This window comes from Alosa sapidissima, chromosome 4 (genome assembly GCF_018492685.1).
Source record: "Alosa sapidissima isolate fAloSap1 chromosome 4, fAloSap1.pri, whole genome shotgun sequence".
In the NCBI taxonomy this organism is placed as follows: domain Eukaryota; kingdom Metazoa; phylum Chordata; class Actinopteri; order Clupeiformes; family Clupeidae; genus Alosa; species Alosa sapidissima.
In genome coordinates, this window is record NC_055960.1 from 12289232 (window position 1) to 12309366 (window position 20135).

General features: G+C 41.9%; 3 protein-coding genes across 5 annotated transcripts; 1 reads left to right on the forward strand and 2 right to left on the reverse strand.

The window, feature by feature from the left end:
• Positions 1–524: 524 nt before the first annotated feature.
• LOC121706865 (RING finger protein 223-like) lies at positions 525–2683 on the reverse strand. Its single transcript, XM_042088924.1, has 2 exons — positions 2168–2683; positions 525–1657 (listed from the first exon to the last, which is right to left on the reverse strand). The coding sequence occupies exon 2, from the start codon at positions 1651–1653 to the stop codon at positions 943–945; it is 711 nt and encodes a 236-aa protein (XP_041944858.1). The 5' UTR covers positions 1654–1657; positions 2168–2683; the 3' UTR covers positions 525–942.
• A 1668-nt stretch (positions 2684–4351) lies between these two features.
• Positions 4352–8802, reverse strand: c4h1orf159 (chromosome 4 C1orf159 homolog). 3 transcript variants are annotated; one of them, XM_042088925.1, is made up of 9 exons: positions 8457–8802; positions 7852–7928; positions 7493–7577; positions 7239–7334; positions 7048–7089; positions 6618–6752; positions 6454–6482; positions 6279–6309; positions 4352–6050 (listed from the first exon to the last, which is right to left on the reverse strand). In XM_042088925.1, exons 2-9 carry the CDS (start codon positions 7915–7917, stop codon positions 5947–5949), a joined length of 588 nt encoding a protein of 195 aa, XP_041944859.1. In that variant the 5' UTR covers positions 7918–7928; positions 8457–8802; the 3' UTR covers positions 4352–5946. The 3 variants fall into 3 exon arrangements, with proteins under 3 accessions (XP_041944859.1, XP_041944861.1, XP_041944860.1); XM_042088927.1 differs by having other exon boundaries at positions 7048–7099; XM_042088926.1 differs by lacking the exon at positions 8457–8802 and adding an exon at positions 8162–8395.
• A 5980-nt stretch (positions 8803–14782) lies between these two features.
• On the forward strand, positions 14783–20135 carry krt18b (keratin 18b). The gene is made up of 7 exons (XM_042089576.1): positions 14783–15309; positions 16626–16708; positions 17129–17285; positions 17820–17984; positions 18257–18382; positions 19113–19390; positions 19957–20135. The coding sequence occupies exons 1-7, from the start codon at positions 14884–14886 to the stop codon at positions 19997–19999; spliced, it is 1278 nt and encodes a 425-aa protein (XP_041945510.1). The 5' UTR covers positions 14783–14883; the 3' UTR covers positions 20000–20135.

Below are 20135 nucleotides of genomic sequence, written 5' to 3' on the forward strand. Positions count from 1 at the left end.
TCACCAAATGACCTGTCACTTCTGTGAGAGGGACAGATAAAGTACCCCGGACTTTCTCTTGAGCTAGAAGTAGATCATTTTGTCAGGAGTAGTGAGATTGTTGGATACATTACATTTGATGGCATTTCTGAAGATATGAACAGTTTGGCCTGCTCATGTGCCACATTAAGAGACCTACTGAGTACACACCACACCACACCATAGATATGCCTGTTTGGCAACAGGTGCTTTTAATTTCAATCATAATTTAACAATACCTGTTCTATCAACAGTTCATATTATCGCGTGGAAAAACACAAGAATATTCAGAGCACCACTTTAAATGATGATCAGGATCAGTATAAAGATTCATATTCAGCCATCTGACTGCTCTTGTTATCTTAGCATTCTATTTAACAGCAATACATGAAACATATAATCATAACAATTACTAAGGTTCAAAATACCATGATTCAAACGTGTTTGTGTTCCACAGACACACACATTTAAGTGTGTCCAGTGCAGGCAATATGGCATGTATATAGTGATATTTACAGTTTTTATTTGTTTTGTTCTTTTGCATATTCTCTTTACAAAATTATATATAAAAAATGGTTGCAACAGTGTATCAGATTAGTTTTCAATCTGTACAAATGTACAGTTTGTAAATCTTGTTTATCCAGTAGATCATTGAAGAAAGATTGCTGACAATATTTACTGACAGGAGGATTCAACATAACATTTGTCACTTCAAACACAGGTAAGGTACAAACCTTTCTTCATAGATATAACACGTGTGCCACCATTGCGTGGGTGGCTTTGTGGTGTCTAATGTGTAAAATCATCAACTGTCATGGACTGACAGGGAATTGTCTCCATTTGTCCTTGTGTGAGTCCTATGACCTATGACACTATCAGGAAGGGCTCAGTGCGCTTGGCACGTGTGTCTGTCTCTGCCCTGCCTCACTGTGACTTGCTGAGCGTAGAGGTCATCGGTGTTTGCGTAGGTGGCATGGTGCAGGTTAAGCAGTCAGAGAGAGAGTGTTTGGTAACAATGCAGTGAAGTGGCCATACCACCACGGCGATGAGCAACAGTGTGAAAATGACCAGCATCAGCAGCCTCCTCCAGTCGGTGCAGCTAGGCGGACACCTCCGTCCAGCCTGCTGCGCACCATCTTGCCTGGCCTCCCCCGCCGTCTCCGGCTTGCTGGCGCCGATATCGATGCAGATACGGGTGGGCTGCTGCGGACTCAGGTAGCACAGCCTCCGGCCCATCATACTCACATGCTCCTCCTGCTGAAGGTGTTGCGGCAGGCATTGCAGAACCTCCGTGCTGGTCAGCAGAGCTGGGGGACCACTCCTGGGCACCGCGGTGGGGTGGCGACACAGGGGGCAGGAGATTCTGGTGCCGGGTTCCCCTGGCTTCTTTACCGGTTTATTAAAGTCGTCTGACACGGCCATGATGCGTGCGAGGCACTCAAGGCAGAAAGTGTGAGTGCAGTCCAGGAGCTTGGGAGTCTTGAAGACATTGTCGTATCTACTGAAGCAGATGGAGCACTCAGGTTGGTTGTCGGCAGGGCTCTCTGCTGACTCACTGTAACCAGAGGGACCTAGTGTCCCCTGCGTGTGCCAAACTGTACTGGTGGGCATGATGGGTACTTGCCTTACAGACATGTTCCTGAAAAGAAAGAAAACATCTATCTGAAATACTGCATGGCTATCAACAATACAATTCAAATTAAGAGGGGAAAACAATATTGTCCAGTGCATCAGCAGTGTAAATAAAGACGCAGTAGTATCATGTCAAAAAGTTAGTTATCGGGTAGTTATAAAGCTGAGCATTGATCTCGTTTTTGGTATAGTCAATCATTATTTTTCCCTCTAAGATTCTTGACAGTTTCTACAAACAGTTTCTTGTTTCTATGGAGAATCGTTCATTCCTGCTTGTTCCTGAACTGACAGAGAAGTAAACAGTGACGTGTGGGGTTCTCTGAAGCATATACTGCACTCACTCCAGCCCAGAGTTGTTTATTGTGCTTCCTCATTACTCTTAAATAAAAAAAAACAACATAATATTTACCAATTAGTTTCTCAATGTGTATGTCTGTATGTCTAACAACATAGTCTTATGTTCCTGTCCGAGTCACTTAGGAGAGAGAGATAAGTTGAAGTTGCGAATCCTTCTTACCTGAATTCAGTTGTGTTTGTCCTCCCACTGTCCTCCTGTCTTAATTGTTTGTTGACATGACCTGTTTCTCTGTCTCCAGCGGTCACTGAATATTTATGAACGTTTGCCAAAACACTAACTAACAAAGTTTCTTGTCAATCCCTTTGTACAGTATGTGTTTTAACAAGAAACGTTGCTATAAACACATGCAGACCTTGATATCCTCAGTCTCTGTCAGGTACAGTGATCCCAGTCTGTGTGTGTGTGTAGTGATCCTTCTGTCTGTCCATGAATAACTAAAACCCCACAGCCACACCTTTGTATGCACCTCTGAGGCGGAGAAAGCAAAGAAGGAAGGAATTTCTGGAAAATAGGACTCATGCAGGAAGTTCCTGCTAAGTAATAGCCAACTGAAAATGCAATAAATACATCCTGCCCTTTAGAAGTTGTTTTCCCATGAACAATGCCAGCGGACTTAGTGCAGGCTCTGTCTCCTGCTGAAAGCACATTTGGAAAAAAATGGTTGTTATGCTTGCGATGGATATTATGACATAAACATAAAACCATGAAGCCACAGGCTTTCGAATTTAATCCTCAAAGTCAGATCTATAACAGCACAAAGTGAAATAACTAGATATCAAGTGTTTTTTTTTTGATAACAGAGAGCTTGCCCGTCCACTCAACAGGTTCAGACTGAGACTGTTGGGGTATGAAACATGAAGTGCAGATCCAAAGGCAACTGTCAGCATGGACATCAGTGAATTAAATAGATAACAGAAGTGCTACTGCCCAAGTAGTGCCATTTTAGGATGTCATCTACAGAAGTGACCAAACTTGCCTGGATATACAGTATGGTATATGTGGGACTGCTAACAACAAGCCATTATTACATAATGATTACATTTGTCTATTCTGTCAAAGGCTGAAGACAAACTAATCTCTTGACCCATATCTATGAGGATGCATTGGATGTACTGGACACTTCATACAGCAGACACAACGTGACTTTCTGGCAGTAAAACCGTTGAGGTCTGGCTTGTCCTAAATATTTCCAGCACATTGTTCCCCACCCTGTTAGTGGATTCACAAATGTCATCATTGCACTCTCTTCGTCTTGCCAACGTATTAGTGATATTCATTTCTAGTCTGGCACATGAACTCTCTTCATTGTTGAATGGCTTTGATTTTACCTTGTGACATACTCATCTATATTATATTTTATCACGTCTGCTCGCAGACCACTTGGGATAGCTTGTGGACCACCAGTGGTCCCTGGACCAGACTTTGAGAAACACTGGCTTAGAGTCAAATGGGAACGGAAACAGGCCTGATTCCTTGACGGGAACGTAGATATGCCAAAATGCAAAAATGCATCAGGGAGTTATGCCAAAACTGTAACTAACAGTTGGTGGCCCCCGGGGACGAAACAAAATTTTTCCGTAAAAGTCTAGTGGGGCTACATACCCACCAAATTTCATGTGCACCGGTGTTTCGGTGTCCCGGGTATCATTGACCAAAAATTCAGGAAGTAGATGACGGGGGGAAAAAAAAAACTTTGACAATCATTATATGACCGCTATATAGCGGCGGTCATAATAAATAAATAATGCCCCATGCATTCCCCTGGAAGGTAAAAGGAAGCAGATCTAAAAAATAGTCTTACTCCGTAATTAAAAGTGTAATTCATTTAAGGAAAGAATTCTTGCTGGTAATTATTAACCTTTTGGATTCAATGAATGAAAATTGCTTCCAAAATACAAAGTCTTTCACCATTGTCATTGTTTGAACATTGATACAGAGAAGCGTGTCACTGTGGGAGAACTTTTGTCTGGGTGGCTGTGTTGATATTGTCCTGTTTTATGATTCATGGGCATCTCAGCTAAAGGAAGTAAATCGTTCTCCTGTTAGTGGATCACTAGGGCGGGTCTGTAAATAATCAACATCTCTAATCTGACGTCTATTCCAGTTACTGTGGGTTGTTTATTAACTATTATTCAGTCCGAGCCAAAATGACCATTTCAAGGCAGAGAGAGAGAGAGAGAGATTATTCTTATGAAAATCTATTGATGTGTGTATGTCCGAATTTATTGTACAATAACGGCTTCGGCAATAAGAGTGACCTTGTCAAACATTAAAGCCATGTCCTTCCTAAAATGCAACTTTTGCAAGAAAGGCATACAAATGTAATGGACAGAATACACCACATTATCATGGAAGAATTTTATTTGTCATACCTTGCTAGTGACAATCTTCTGTCATATAATGATCCACATAATCAGCATTTAAGCATACAAAATTAAAGACATTAAAAATGAAACCCATACTTCACCGCATTTAAAAAAAGACTATGTACAATTGTACAAGATTCCTAATGGCTGTACAACAGCTAAGATAAAGATCAACGAGATACAAACTAAATGTTGGTGAAAAGCAATCTGTAAAGTTTGGTTGGTACATCCTGTTCATGCTATTGATAAAAATACGTAACTTAACGAGAAAAACAACTGAGTGAACCAAACATAACAGGCTGATCATCACATTTCAAAGATTAAAAAAAAAAAAAAAAAAGAATTAAGAAAAATGATTCTGTATACAAACACAAGGAGTACTCACACTGGGAGCCTACTCAAACACAAGGAGAACTCGCATTGGGAGCCTACTCAAACACAAGGAGTACTCGCACCGGGAGCCTACTCAAACACAAGGAGTACTCGCACCGGGAGCCTACTCAACCCTTCCATGAAGTTGTCAAACAGTGCATATCACCTTCATTGGCACAGGGTTGGCATTCATTAAAAGTGCTATTTTCAATTAACAACAAATAAAAAAAGCCATCTGATAGACATCATTCATATGAGACTGACAGCTCTTTGACAAAATGCCTTCAAGATTATGGAGATATTAAGCTGGGGGGGAGGGGGGCACTGGTCATTGTTATATGTCAAAGGTTTTAGGCAATCTGACTAGGCAGCCCAAGTTGAGAAAAGCAGACCTTTCTTCAAATGCATGTAAGGCTGGTGTGGACATGTAATGGCTTAATAATATAGGCACATCTGGGTAGGACTAAATGCTAAAGATACAGTGGAAGAAAGAGATAGCATTCTCCCTGCTCCCACCTGGAATCGCATGCTTATGGGCATACATGTGAAACGTGTTCATTTCAATTGCCACTCAGACCCATGCATGTATGGAATCTTTCCATCAAGACTGATTTTTTTGTCTATTTTGGCCATAATTTGTCATTTTGCCCACTGCACTATGAGCATTCATGATTGGTCTATGGAGATTTCTTGTTATCCAGTGCAGAGGGACAGTTTTTGGTCACTTCAGTGCATATGTGATTCAAATGTGCAAACTTGGTACTATAACTAATTTTGGTTTACTGCTACAAAAACAAAATATACAACAAAAGGTTACAATAAGCTACTGACAGAAACACAATCACTTGCTAATCACAAGATAAATAGCTCAACATGCAACAACTGAACCCAAACCCAAATCAAATGGTGTTGCTTCTTCTAGACATACAAACATAGACAGGAATGGAAACACTATAAATATCAATAAATAACTCCAGCTCCTATGAATCTGTGACCGTTAAAATCAAGCACAAGCATGACAATGAGAACCGGTCCACGACTTAGCTTAGGTTTTGGTCAAAATTAAGTGCCAATGGGACATTCTTAACAGTGATGAGGACAACAAAGCAACTAGACAAGAGAGGAACACATCTCTCTGAGAAAACCCTGAAATGAGAGCTCCTTCCTATCAGGACCTCCCATTAGACTTCAGTGGGCTGGTCACACGTCGTGAATCCTAGTGATCGGCCCGGTGGACATGGCTGCACTGTGCGGGGCTGAGGCAGCAGAGGGTCTTTCCCTTCTCACATATCTGGGTTTCCTTACTGCGAAGTAGGCATATTATTGTTTAGTTCATGTCTTTAGGAAATGTCAGTCTAATTTAAATGGACAGGTTCTGTACATTGAAAGAATCATTCAGAAAGCTATTGTCATATTAGGGCAGGTATTCAACTATTTAGGCCTGATTTACAGTACAATGCAAATGCTACAGTACAACTCCAGCTTCAAAGAGGCCACAAGAGGGCAATGATGTTAGTAAACTTTTTTCCTACCTGAGGATCCAGCAGAAGGCATCATGACCGCCTTGAATCACAGGAAAAGAATGTGTTAGGTATTTGCTGACAGGTTAGACAACTGGTATGGTGCTTTAGTCACTGCTGGCTCATAGCAGAGTGATTTCCATGTTTATAATAATTGTAAAGAATGAAAACAGGTTCTGCTACTCACTGCTTCGCTGGGCTGGAATATGAATGCCGCTGAAATTAAAAACAAAACTCCACTGAGCTCAAACAAGTCTTCAATAAGCCTATTTGTGTACCCATTATGCAATAGTCAACCATTAATCTAAGAATGATATTTTAGAATGATATTTCTCTCTTTAGTGAAGTCACCTTTGTTGCGTCTGTAGAAAACCCCAGGCAGCTGGTTTGAGCGCTTGAGGTAGAAGAAGGAGGCAACCGACAGGATCAGGAAGAGGCTGATCAACAGCGTGCCAAGGAGGAGAGAGGCTGCTACACCTGGCCCACCTAATCCACATTGAAATACATGATAAACACACAAAAACCTGACTGCTCCACAACCAAACTCATTACACATATGAACACACATGCACACACTGTATGTGCGTGCACACACACAGAAACACACACACACACGACAAATTCATTACACGCGTACACACTTTTCACTAATTCAGTGCATCAAACATGGGACATAGCTTTTGGGTGTGGTTTTAGTTCAATCTTTGTTAATTACTTTTTTGTTAACTTTTATTTTCATTTTTGCGTTAGTGTGAACAATAAAGTGTAAGAAATGTCTTACCAAGATTAATAATTGTAGATTTTGTGGTAACATTGCTTCTTGCTGTAAGTTCCAATAAAAAAACAAAACAAAGACAAGCCATGATAACTAATGTGCAATTGTTCGTTCGTTTAAAACCCATGAAAGCCTTAGAGTAAATAAAAAATGTTTTGATCACTGATTAGGCCTAAACTGTGCCGTTCCAGACTCACTGTGGTTGCAGGATGTAGGGGGGCCCTGCTCTGGAACCGCTGAGTCACACGATAAACACACTGAGGTATTGTTCTCCAGAATGTGTAAATGGCAGCCTGAGAGAACCAAACAAGGCATATGAGGATTACTGCTCTATCCCTCAACACAAACAAACAGTGACCCTAACAGTACCTTACCACAGACAAAGCTTACCACTACACCATACAACACACTCATTACACAGGTTATGGTGTCTGTAACAAAAGAGCAGTACCTGAATCACAATGAGTGGCATTCATACAGCTTTCATTGCTTCTCAGCATGGACCCACAGCAAGTGATGGAGTTCTGTAGAACAGCCTAAAAAATACCATGGCAAAGACAGTTAGACTTGATAGAGGTTGGCGTGTTGAATATGCATGTTCAAGCATATGTAACAAGCTGAGAGCCCCTTAAGACCACACAAGACCGATTCCTACATACATGCCTGTAGCTTTTTCTTTTTAACGAAATGATAAACAATACACATGAGAATAACTAAATGACACACACGTTAGCAAAGATGAATATAGAGAACTGTATCCTTGCTACATGAAAGAGCATCTACTTATTTATAAGGATGCAGCTTACACACCTTTATTAAAATGTTTTCCGAAATCATTAGAAGTGCAGCTCCAGTAACGATGTTACAATATGTCATGACGAACCTGCCTACAAATGAAAAAATAGATGTTAGAATGAAACATTCAACCTAACACAATACATTGTAAACTAGCCAAATCCATTAATTCTTCTCCTACATTCAGCAGATTAGAATGGGGATCAATAAAGTATCTATCTATCTATCTATCTAGATTCATTTTAGCCGTGTTCAACCAGAGTAAAACTAACGTTAACACAATCTGACAGTCATCAAAAAGCATTCATTTATTTCTTGACTTTACCATCAGTGAAACGTTTTCTGTTGTAATACAACTTGGAGGAATAAAGACATAATTATGAGACTGCGACTGACTAAAGTGGGTCTTTTGTTTACAAAGGTAGCTGACTTAGCACAGTGGTGCTTAGCTTAGCTGTCGTTAACTAGGCTAGATGGTGGTAACAGAATTTATGGCACTGATATGATAAACCCAAGGCTAATGCAACCACACATCTGACAACTCCAGCTAAGCATATGCAGACAACGATCACAGAAATATAATGGAAGTTACCATCATTAATAAAATAACGTTATCCTACCTTAGCTTGCTAGCAAACTACAGTGAAGTTTACTGACAGGACAACAACTCCCACTGTTTGAAGATTATACGCTGTTACTAGCTCTAAAGTTCCCTTGCTAACATATCTTGTTAGCTATCAACTTCCTTCTCGCCTGTCAAGTAACTTTATGCGGCATACTAACAGTTGTGACCAAATGCTTAGCGATATGCAATTTTGTTGAACACGATTCTGTTAAGTTGTTTTAAAATGTATCTTTGCAGTCATGAAAATCAGATAATGGATATATTATAAACACCCAGATAATATTACTAATACTAATAAAAACAGGACTTTTACGCAGGGGGATGAAATCAAACTTCCTGTCGCCGAGTTGCTAGGATACACCAAAGATACACACACGCGACAACAGTGAAAACAGATGAAAAAACATCTGCGAAGATACACTGGTCTGGCAAATAGATTTAGCACTAGTAAATCGAGTAACCTGACAGTGTGTTCGAAGTAACATTTTCAAAAGCAAACCTCATTTTTCTTTCTTCACAAAAAATAAATGCACTAAAGTGTCAAAGCAATTGGAGGAATTATGTACTGGTCATATGCAGGAAATGCACAATTTTGGACATGAAATGCTGCATTGCATTACAGCAGGGGTTTGAATTAGGCTAATTTATTCTCACCGTCGTAGGCTACAGCTTCAAAGGCAGAGGAGCTATCACCAGATGAAACTGTCGAATTTTGTGACACTGGAGGGCAGTGTTGCATTGGAGTCTAGGCTATGGCTGATTAACATGTTCTTTGATTTCTCAAGTGCTTTTAACACCATCCAACCCCTCAGATTGGGAGATTGCAGATGGGTGTGGACGCTCACCTGGTAACCTGGATTACTGATTACCTGACCGAGCGACCACAGTTCGTCAGACTGAAGAACTGTCTCTCTGACACTGTGATCAGCAGCACCGGAGCGCCAGGGAACGGTGCTCTCTCCAGTCCTGTTCACCCTGTACACATCTGACTTCTGCTACAACACCGAGTCATGCCACATGCAGAAGTTTTCTGATGATACTGCAATTGTGGGGTGTATCAGGAACGGGCAGGAGGAGGAGTACAGGAGCCTGGTGGAGGACTTTGTGCAATGGTGCAAACTCAATCATCTTCAACTCAACACTTCAAAGACCAAGGAGATGGTGGTGGATTTCCGCAGGTCTAAGCCCACTCTGCTACCAGTCCACATTGATGGGGTCAATGTGGAGGTGGTTAGCACCTACAAGTATCTGGGTCTCCACCTGGACAATAAACAGGACTGGTCAGCCAACACTGATGCACTCTACAAGAAAGGGCAGAGCAGGCTGTACTTCCTGAGGAGGCTGCAGTCCTTCAATGTGTGCAGCAAGCTCCTCATGTTCTACCAGTCTGTTGTTGCCAGCGTCCTCTTCTATGCAGTAGTATGTTGGGGAGGAAGCATGGGCGGATTATGAACTTTCGGGCCCCTGGGCCCAGATGTATTAAGGGCCCCCCAATAATTGTTGTATATGTAGGAGAGGGGGTTTGGGGATGGCCAATACTAAATTCAATCAGATTCATAGCCTACATCCTGATTTGTTGATATTGAGGCAATGATTCCATGCAAAGGCTTGGGCTTCAGGGCCCCCTGACCCCTTGGGCCCCTGGGCCTGGGCCCAGTAGGCCTGTGCAGTAATCCATCCCTGGGAGGAAGCACAAGGAAGAAGGATGCGGGGCGAATTGACAGGCTGGTAAGGAAAGCTGGCTCTGTAGTGGGAGCTGAACTGGAGTGCATCACTTCACTATCTGACAAAAGGACCCTGAACAAACTGATCAACATCCTGGACAATTAGTGTCACCCACTCCACAGCACTATTGTTAAGCAGAAGCCTGATCAGCTGGAGACTTCGCTCACTGCCTTGCACAACAGACAGACTGAGAAAGTAATTTGTCCCCAGGGCCATTGAACTGTTCAATGCTTCACTTAAGGGAAGAGGAGAGATAGACTTCTCTGCATAGTCTGTCTGCCTCTTCACCCCCTCCATGTTTGGATACTGTCTGTCCACTAGCCACTTTTACCACTGTCTTTCTGCCTCACTGTTTGCGTGCTATATTAGCACATTAGCACATATGCATAACCCCTCCCTCCATGCCACAGCCGAACTGTGGCCACACTTATACCTTTTCTTAAAATAGTTAAATATATAGATATATAGACTTTACTTTACTTTATTTCTGCATTGTTGCACTGTTGTACTTACTCATTCGCACTATCACCATGACCACTATCACTATTGCACTATCACCATGACACTCATTCACACAGAGCACCTTACCTTACCTTACTATGCACAGAGAATCACAGGCTCAGTCCCTGCCTCAGTCATTGCAAGCGCCTCTGATTGATTAATCACCACTATGTGGATACTGTTTTTAGAATTGATTTAGATTAAGTGTTAGTTAGTATCATTTGTATTTTAGTATATTTAGCATATTCTTTATCTTCTACTGTCCTTTGCTTAGTTGTGTTTTTATATTATATACTTTAATTCTCTCTAACTCTTTCTGCTGTTAAAGAATGTGTTTGTGTTGTCTGTATGCTGCTGAGACCGTGAATTTCCCCTGGGGATTAATAAAGTATCTATCTATCTATCTATCTATCTATCTATCTATCTAACAGTGGGTAACACATTTTGACAATATTTTTGAAAATAAGCCTATCAAAATATGTGACCTATCCTGCTGAAGTCCACCTATTCACAAGAGTGATGAGAGCTGTTTGGTTAAATATGGGACGGCAACAGGTGTCACCAGAGATGGTTTTGTGTGTGTATCAGTCCAGAACTGCAAATTAACAGTGGGGTAATTATTTTGACAGTAGGCCTAGGCCTATCAAATGCAACAGCACCCTCTAGAGTACCGTCCCACACACACATGCATTGTGTTTCATTTTGGAGACATATTTCCAACATGTCTCTCTCTTCTCATTTTGTCCCACTTCTCCATTCAGTCTTTATCTCTGGGCCTGTCATTTTGGGTTTTCTGAAGTTCTTTGCACCCTCTATAACCTCATTGGTTCTATTTTGCTATGCACTGAGAATCAATGTTGATGTGTAAGGTTGATGGTGTAAGGTTTTATACAGTATAGGTGAGTGTCAAGTAAATGTCTAATTTCATGTTAACTTTGCTTTGGCCATGGGTGTTCATGTAGCTGCAGATTGACCTTCTTTGGTCTGTCACTGCCTATTATATTGACATTTAGAATATAACAAGGTGAAGATCCAAAGATTGAAAAAAAAAAAACACACATTCAGTAGCAGCAATTTGTGAATCCCACCATTTTAATCACCGTTGTCTGATTGTGATTGTCATCAGGATTCCCTCCTATCCTATTCTTCTTTCAAAAATTCACTCACTTTGGTTCACATTTCACATTAACTCCTACATCCTTCCTGGCCTCCTACCGCCACTACTAATGTCCTGAACTATGACAGTTTCCTGTTCTCTGCGCCAGCTACACCCCAGTTTTGCACTGACCACATCCCTGCCTCCTACCCCAGTCTCAGAAACTAAAGCCTTAGGCACCCTTGCCTACTGGTCTCTGATAAGATTGTTGTAATAGTCCAGTGTCCAAGCCCCCTGAAAGCCCTAGTTGTTGTGTGAATGGCCACATAAATCAGTGAACTGTTTCATTGCCAACCCTTTCATACTTTATCACTTCATAATGACATTTATGAAAGTATGTATGGCTTTGAATAGTAAGTGTTTATTCTCGTCTTCCTCATGGAGCTGGGAACTATCATACGGTCATGAGGGAATCATCAAATTATGTGGCAGGAATGTTCGCAGCTGGGGGAAAAAAGAAAAATAGGATGTGTGACTCATGCTTTTGATTTCTTTCCCTACTAGTATTTATTGTAATTTCATTGCCCCCCAACTGTAGAAGTGCAAGTCAAAAGACAGAGAAGAAAAATGGATCAAAAAGTTAAAAATTTAACCAGCAACAGCCACAATGTCTAAAAGCACATTGAAGGAGGAGTTCAGTTCACTTGTCTTTGAGCCCAAGGACTAAAGTAACTGTGCCAGTCCATTTTTGCATGTTACCAGTTTATAATTGACCAGTTCTTGTTTAATGGTTTATGAAGCATGAGGAAATTGCTTACATCTGTCCTCATTCCTCAAAAAATGCTAATTAAGTAATTCCACTGTCCAAACCCAGCAGCGATTCAGCTGGGAATGATCAATTCGCCTTATGTTAGCGCAGTGGAACTGTATTTCTCAGAACATATCATCTAAGTTGCATTTCTGTACAGACATCCAGTATTATTACTTTATTGAAATCTGTATTCCATAACCGTATTACTGACTCTGTGCTGAGTATAGATAGATTGAATTAAAGATGAACTTAAACGTAAGAAAAGTTAGAAAAAATGCACCCACAATGTGTGTTTGGTATAATCCTCCTTGTACTACATCTCAATACACAAACGGACATCTATCTTCTCCAAAAGGGTCGCCCCAGACAGACAGCAAATTCTTCAGCTGACATCACGGCACTGATGTTAAAGTGGGCTGAAGTGGGGGAAGGCAGCTGGAATTCCTGTGGTGTGGAAAAAATGGCTCTTTCTGCCCAGTCGTCTTCCCCCTCTCTCTGCTCTCCCTATCTTTCCCTCACTCTTCTGAACTCTTGCAGTTTGTACCTCTTTGTGCTGCTTATCTATTTAGATACTAAATCCAATGCAGACTCGATGACAAGATTCAAGATTCAGGGAATTTATTGACACAATGTATTACAGAATTAGAGGTATGCAGGGTTAGCTTGCTCTTTGAACGAAGCGCAAAAAGAATAGCTGTGCAGTTTTTCAGGTTCTAAATCTAAATAACTGGGTGTAGCACTGGGACTAACAGTGCCATGTCTCAGTATTGTGAGGTTCTGTTTAACACATGACGAGTTTTAGGAAGAAGGCTTGTTGTGATGTAATGGTATAGAACCATGGAGACAAGGAGGAGATAGGGGGCACAGGGATTGAAGGTCAGTTTGTGGGGACCGTTAGATGGGTGGGAGCAGAGCCCGGCTCTGGGTGGGAGGAGTCAAAAGTGGTCTTCCTGGAATGCTTTACTAAGCACATTATGTGTGCTATTTTCTCTTTACATTGTCTTTTGTAATTTGTCATTCAAACTATTTTGTGTTATTCAAAAAAATGAAATGTTCTGTTGTTGATAAGTCAAATTCAAGCCTTCTTGTAATACTGTAATGCATCTGCATATTTATTGAAAAGTTCTACACTCCCAACATGTAATGTGAATGGCAGTATTTACAAGAAGCCTTTTAGGCGTTGCTATGGTTATGCCACAGGAACTGTGACACAGCTGTGGGTGATTTCTGTGATGAAAAGCTAATAATGAAAACCTGATATGAGACTGCTTGTGTGGGTGATGTCTGTCTACAGTATACAGTGTGGCCTATGTTTTATGAGGGACATGTTACAAAGAGCATGTGATGTGTGTTGGTGCTCTGTAAGGTTGGCAAACAGTGGGGATATGGGTACAGTCAGTAAAGTGTGAGTTTGATTGCGTGTGTGTCTGTAGGCTACTCAGTATTACTTTCACAAATGGCATGAGCACAAGGGGTATGAGTCACTAACTGTGTGTGTGCGTGTGCGTGTGCGTGTGCATGTGCGTGTGTGTGAGTGCATGCAAGCAAATGGTAGACTTGGTGGCTAACCTCAGTGCAATTGGAAATTTTGAAGAAAAAAAATAGAATTCAAAGGAACAATTAAGGTCAATGCCAGAAAAAGAACAATGTGTTTGTGATGTTATTTATAATTATATTACCGTAAATACACACACACACTGCAGAGAAAGTACTGTAAATCAATTTTAAGAGACCTGTTACAAACTCTTGCAGCCTCTCTCCTACATAATAAGTTTTAAGTTCAGTGAGGGAAGCTAACATCTACATACTTGCATAAATGACATAGACAGAGACAGTGAGCTTGTCCTCAAGTTTTTATAACACACATGTCCATGTGGTCACCTCTTCTTGCTGCGTCCAGCCTAAGGCTATGGAGTTTTTAGACCACCAGTAATTTTCCTAACCTCTCCAGAGAGTTGAGACAGGAATGGGCCATGAGAGGCACTCTGGGATATCAGGAGGGGGAGACACCAAACTCTGAGACTCTGGGCAGTTGTTGTCTTGGCAACAGGGCAGTTTGTGAGTATTTTGGCGGAAGAGAGAGAGAGAGAGAACAAGAGAGAGAGAGGGAGGGGAGGAGACTGAGAGAGAGCCGGGGGGTAGTGGGTGTGGGGAGGGAATGCTCCAGTATAAAACCCCTGCCCTTCCCATACACCGCTCCTACTCTCTGCAGCCCAGCTTTAGAGTGACCCTCTGCTGCCGCTCTCTCTCCTCACGCATTCTGTCCACTTCTCAACCACCACTGCCACCATGAGCTACAGGTCCGAACGTATGTCTTACGGGCATTCAGCTCCGGCTTATCGGGCTACCAGCGTCTACGGAGGCGCAGGGGGCTTCGGCGCACGGATCTCCTCCTCTTCCTCCTCCAGCCTCCGCTCTGGGGCCCCTGGCGGGGGGATCAAGGCCTCCTCAGCCTTCACCCAGCGGAGCTCGGCACCGGGAGCAGGGGGGATGGCGTCCTCCCTCCAGGGGGGCATGGGGCTGGCGTCGGGCAACGAGAAGGGCCAGATGCAGAACCTGAACGACCGCCTGGCGTCCTACCTGGAGAAGGTGCGCAGCCTGGAGCAGGGGAACGCCAAGCTAGAGGCCCAGATCCGCGAGGTCCTGGAGAAGAGTGGCCCGGAGACCAGAGACTACAGCCGCTACAACGTCATCCTGGACGACCTCAGGAAGCAGGTGCAGAAATGTGTTTGTTTGTGTATGTGTGTGTGTGTGGGGGGGGGGTATGCTTGTCTGTGTATGAATTCCTGAATGTCCTAAATGTACTTGTGTGCATGTACAATACGACAGTTTCAGTGTTTGTGTGTGTTTGTATGACTGCTTTTGTGTTGGTATGTGTGTGAATGTGTGTGTGTGTGTGTGTGTGTGTGTGTGTGTGTGTGTGTGTGTGTGCGTGTGCGTGGTTATGCATGAATAGTGGAAAGCAAGAAGGAAAAACTATCTCATGGGGCAGCAACATTGAGCATGAGAGCACATGGTGTCCTACCAAATTTCAAACCCAAAAAACTCCCCACACTTTAACAAGAAATTATGTGTCTCTGAGACTGGCATGGTTATTCCCCCCATGGCTAGCTGTGAACTATCACATTTCCTCTTTGGTGAATGTAGGGTGTGGCAGCCATTGGTCCCCCTTTGTGTAACTCCCTGTAGTTTCTCTCTTCCTCCTCTCTCATTTGCCTCCCTATCTTTTCACAAATGTGTCAGTTTCCTCTTCACTCGGTTGAGTAACCATGGTGACAGAGACACAAACAAAGTTGTTGTTCCTAAAATGCTCCTCAAACATTTACTGTGTTGCCAGGTCTGTTTAATGCAGTTCTGACTAAGTGAAGGGAAGTTCTGACTAAGGGAAGTAATGCCAAACAGATGTGGAACACACACACACACACACACACACACACACACACACACACACACACACACACACACACACACACACACATCCATGCAGCTGGTCATCTGATCTCTAAGAGGAACTTCTGGAAACCAGTTTTAAAGTTGCACTGTTTTCAGAGTTATGCAACTCTTTCCTTTGTTACCTCTTTAGTAGGTTTGGATATGAACTACTGTGCTTTTATGGTGGACTTAGATAAACCTAAGATTGCAGCATGTCAACGTTTGAGAAAAATCAAGTTTATAAAGTAATCATGGATTTGGATTCAATTTGCTTGGTTTCACACACAGAGACTCCAAATCATTCCAAAACTATAATTATTTGAAATATTAATAAAAAAAAGGTCACTTCTATATAACTGAAATAGTTGTGAATTAGATCAATTGAATGGAATGAACCTCAAAATAAAGTATTATACATATATTTTTCTTATATTAAGTAAACCACACAACATTTCTGTTTTATCATTATTGATTTATGTATGTATGTTTATGTATGTCTATATGTATATATGTGTATCTATACGACATATGTATTACTGTATGCCTAAATGAAAGCGTGTAGATTGCTGATATTGTGTTACTATGACTGTGTTGTGTAGGTGTTTGATATGACTGTGGATAACGCTCGACTGGTGCTGCAGATAGACAATGCCAGGCTTGCTACGGATGACTTCAGAGTCAAGTGAGTCTCTCACCATTCAAATATATTGTTCTCTAACCTTGTCCCTAACCATGCATTTGTACAATATGTATTTGCATGTATGCTCTGAATGCTTAGAGACCATACTGTATACAGTAAAAACTAATTGCAGACATGATCTCTCTAGTGTGCTGGGAAAGGAGACACACGTCGTCTGAGAGGCAATGCCGTGCACATTCAAATTGTACAGCGATATGAATTAATTGATTAATGAATTAATTTGAATTCTACCGGTAGTTATTCTTATCTGGTTGTGTAGTAGTTGTACATATACTATAACCTGCACAAACTGTACCATGTATACTGTTCCTATATGTCCTTTATCATGCATGTACAGTGCCTCCGTTTGTGTATGTGTTCCCATTGTGCAGATACACTGAGTATGTGTTTTGTGTGTGTCAGGTATGAATCTGAGCTGGCCATTCGTCAGTCTGTGGAGGGAGACATTGCTGGGCTGAAGAAAGTGATTGACGACACAAACCTTGGCCGCATGAACATCGAGAGCGAGATCGAGTCCGTGAGAGAGGAACTGGCCTTCCTCCAGAAGAATCATGACAATGTGAGTCATAACACTCTAGGCGATATAAACCCTCTTACTGGTACAAATGTGTCACTTGACTTTCATTTGGAATATCTTCACTATCCGAGTACCTCAACAAAGTATTACATTGCTTACGTATTTGCATAGCTTATGTTGTGGAGCCAGATGCTAATAATAGCATGTCTAAGGGTTGGAGATTACAGGTCTGATTAGGTCTGATTTGCTGTCATTTCCTGACCCAACTCATTTTCTCCTACTCATTCCATGTTTCTCTACAGTGTCTCATCTATGTAAATATATAATGTAATATTGTTTTATTGGTAAAAGCATGAATTTAAAAAGCTAAAAGAAATAAATGTCGAAACATCATCAGCATACACTAGATATTAAGTATATTTTGGCCCGACCAGTTTTCCTTGCCTAATCTCAAGAGGTGTAGTAGTACAATAAATGTAATACAGTACACTGTATATCCAACAACAACAATAACAACACATTACATTAATAGCAGTTTATTCAGATGTTCACCCATGTTTCCTGTGCATCCAACAGGAAGTAACAGACCTTACGAGGCAGATCTCCCTGTCAGGCGTCCAGGTGGACGTAGACGCTCCAAAGGGTCAGGACCTCTCACAGGTCATGGAGGGTATCAGAGCCAACTACGAGAAGATGGCCCTGAAAAACGCAGAGGAGCTGAAGATGTGGCATGAGAACCAGGTGGATATGAGACAAACATACACATACACATACACATACACATACACATACACATACTGATCAGGTACGCATACGCATATGCACACGACACGTACCCTCACTCACACACAAACACACACACACACACAATGTTTGCTCTCTTTTCACAGTGTTGTGTTTCATTCTAATATCTTCTGGCATAAAACATCATGTTCAATCGCTTTTAAACCCTTTCTCCTGGACCCTTTCTCACCATTTCTCTTTGTCACTTGTCCTATGCTTCTCGATCTCAGATATCCGACGTGCAGGTTCAGGTCACCCAAAACACAGAGGCTCTACAGGGAGCACAGATGGAGAAGAATGACCTGAGGAGGCAAATACAGACGCTGGAGATTGAGCTGGCGTCACAACAGAGCCTGGTACAAATACACACACATATACACACTCCCACTCCCACACCTTTATTTTTCTGAGTGACACATAAAACAAAAGAAGACAAGGGAGGCACTCTAACAAAAGGTGATGTGCACAGAAGAAAAAAACCTCTAGGGGTTTAACAAGAGAGAGTTTCCCACACAATCACACACACACACACACACACTCACTCACACACACGCGCACACACACACACACACACACACACACACACACACACACACACACACACACACACACACTCACACACACACACATTGGATATGGATACATGATCAGCCCATTGTGGAAGGTTTTCTGTGTTAATGTGGTTTACTGCAGTACAGTATATGTCAAACATATTAAATGTCATACTTTATGAGCTTTCTAAACGCGAAATTGGCTGTGATCCATCACACTTCACAATCCGTAACATTCTTCTCACTTTTCTGTAGGTGTCTGTACATTACACTATGTGCTCTCAAAAACCTCACAAAACTGTGTTTTGTTAGGGAACAGTATTGGCCCAGTGAATGGGAAACAAAGAAAGTGGCTCGGACAGTCATTCTTTTTTCCAGCCATCAGTAACATTCCCAGAAGGGAATGCTGTAATAGGCTGTTTATCAACAACCTTGTTGCCCTTGTAATATCAACAACCTTGTGTCCGGATTAGGAACAGCGCCTTTAAAGTTGGTACAACATTATAGTATTGTCTTCCATGTGTTGTGACTGTAGAAAGCATCTCTTGACGACACACTGCGGAACACCGAGCTGCGCTCCAATGCAGATATGGAGAAGTATAACGACGTCCTCCGTCAGCTGGAGGCAGAACTGGCACAGCTGAGGACGAACGTCAAGCAGCAGGGTCAGGACTATGAGGCGCTCCTGAACATGAAGATGAAGCTGGAGGCTGAGATCGCCACCTACCGCCACCTTCTGGACGGGGGAGACACCACACCTCCCCCTCAGCAGCCCTCTCAGCCACAACAGGGCAAGGGCAAGTCCAAGTTTAAGTGAGTTGGCTGGTTACATCCACTTATTATTAGGCTCACCTGTTTCTGATCACTGTCCTCAGTCCCAAAGAAATCCAACAGTCTCTTTTTGAACTCTCCTAAAGTAACCTAATCTACTTAAACAAACTCAAACAGACAGCAATCCAAAACTTTACCAAAAGCAGCAAGTCTTTCACTGACTGTTGTTTTTCAACAGATGTGCAGGTGCATCCTTTAGATGATTTATATGCTCTGTGCTTCCTGCAGGGGTTCCAATAGGAATCCTTAACCCCTTATTGCCCACAGAGTGCCACGTCAGCCACTTTCAGAAACCCTGCTCTAATCCTTAGTTTCAGATGTCTGGCTCATTACCGTGCCAAATAGGCACTTTCGTGATAGTGGACTTTATTGAAAGTGGTATAATGTTCAGAAATAAAGACTTTTAATATGCAATGTTCACATTATGATACATTACTAACCTTTACTTTAAACCTAGCCCTTATGATTACATGGACATATGATGTATATTGTGGTAAAGATTGTATTAAATATCAAGAAACTTTATAACATATGCAAATCTGTTTCAGTTTAACAGATGCTCTGGGGGAGCTGGAAGGTCTGGAGGAGTGAAGTCACACACACACACACACACACACACACACACACACACATACAGTAGGCCTAAGAGAGGAGACAACCACTGCTACATCAAAGAGAGCCACCAAATCAGTAATGTCCTGTGAAGACAATAAATTTCTGTATGGTA

Excerpts from the sequence above, each read along its gene's own strand:
- LOC121706865 (XM_042088924.1), bottom strand. The coding sequence starts at position 1,653 with ATGTCTGTAAGGCAAGTACCCATCATGCCCACCAGTACAGTTTGGCAC.
- c4h1orf159 (XM_042088925.1), bottom strand. The coding sequence starts at position 7,917 with ATGACATATTGTAACATCGTTACTGGAGCTGCACTTCTAATGATTTCG. Across the intron at positions 6,483-6,617 it reads TTTCTACAGACGCAACAAAG|CGGCATTCATATTCCAGCCC; the intron begins GTGACTTCACTA and ends TTTTAATTTCAG. Across the intron at positions 6,310-6,453 it reads TATTCCAGCCCAGCGAAGCA|GCGGTCATGATGCCTTCTGC; the intron begins GTGAGTAGCAGA and ends CTGTGATTCAAG.
- krt18b (XM_042089576.1), top strand. The coding sequence starts at position 14,884 with ATGAGCTACAGGTCCGAACGTATGTCTTACGGGCATTCAGCTCCGGCT. Across the intron at positions 16,709-17,128 it reads ACGGATGACTTCAGAGTCAA|GTATGAATCTGAGCTGGCCA; the intron begins GTGAGTCTCTCA and ends TGTGTGTGTCAG. Across the intron at positions 18,383-19,112 it reads TGGCGTCACAACAGAGCCTG|AAAGCATCTCTTGACGACAC; the intron begins GTACAAATACAC and ends TTGTGACTGTAG.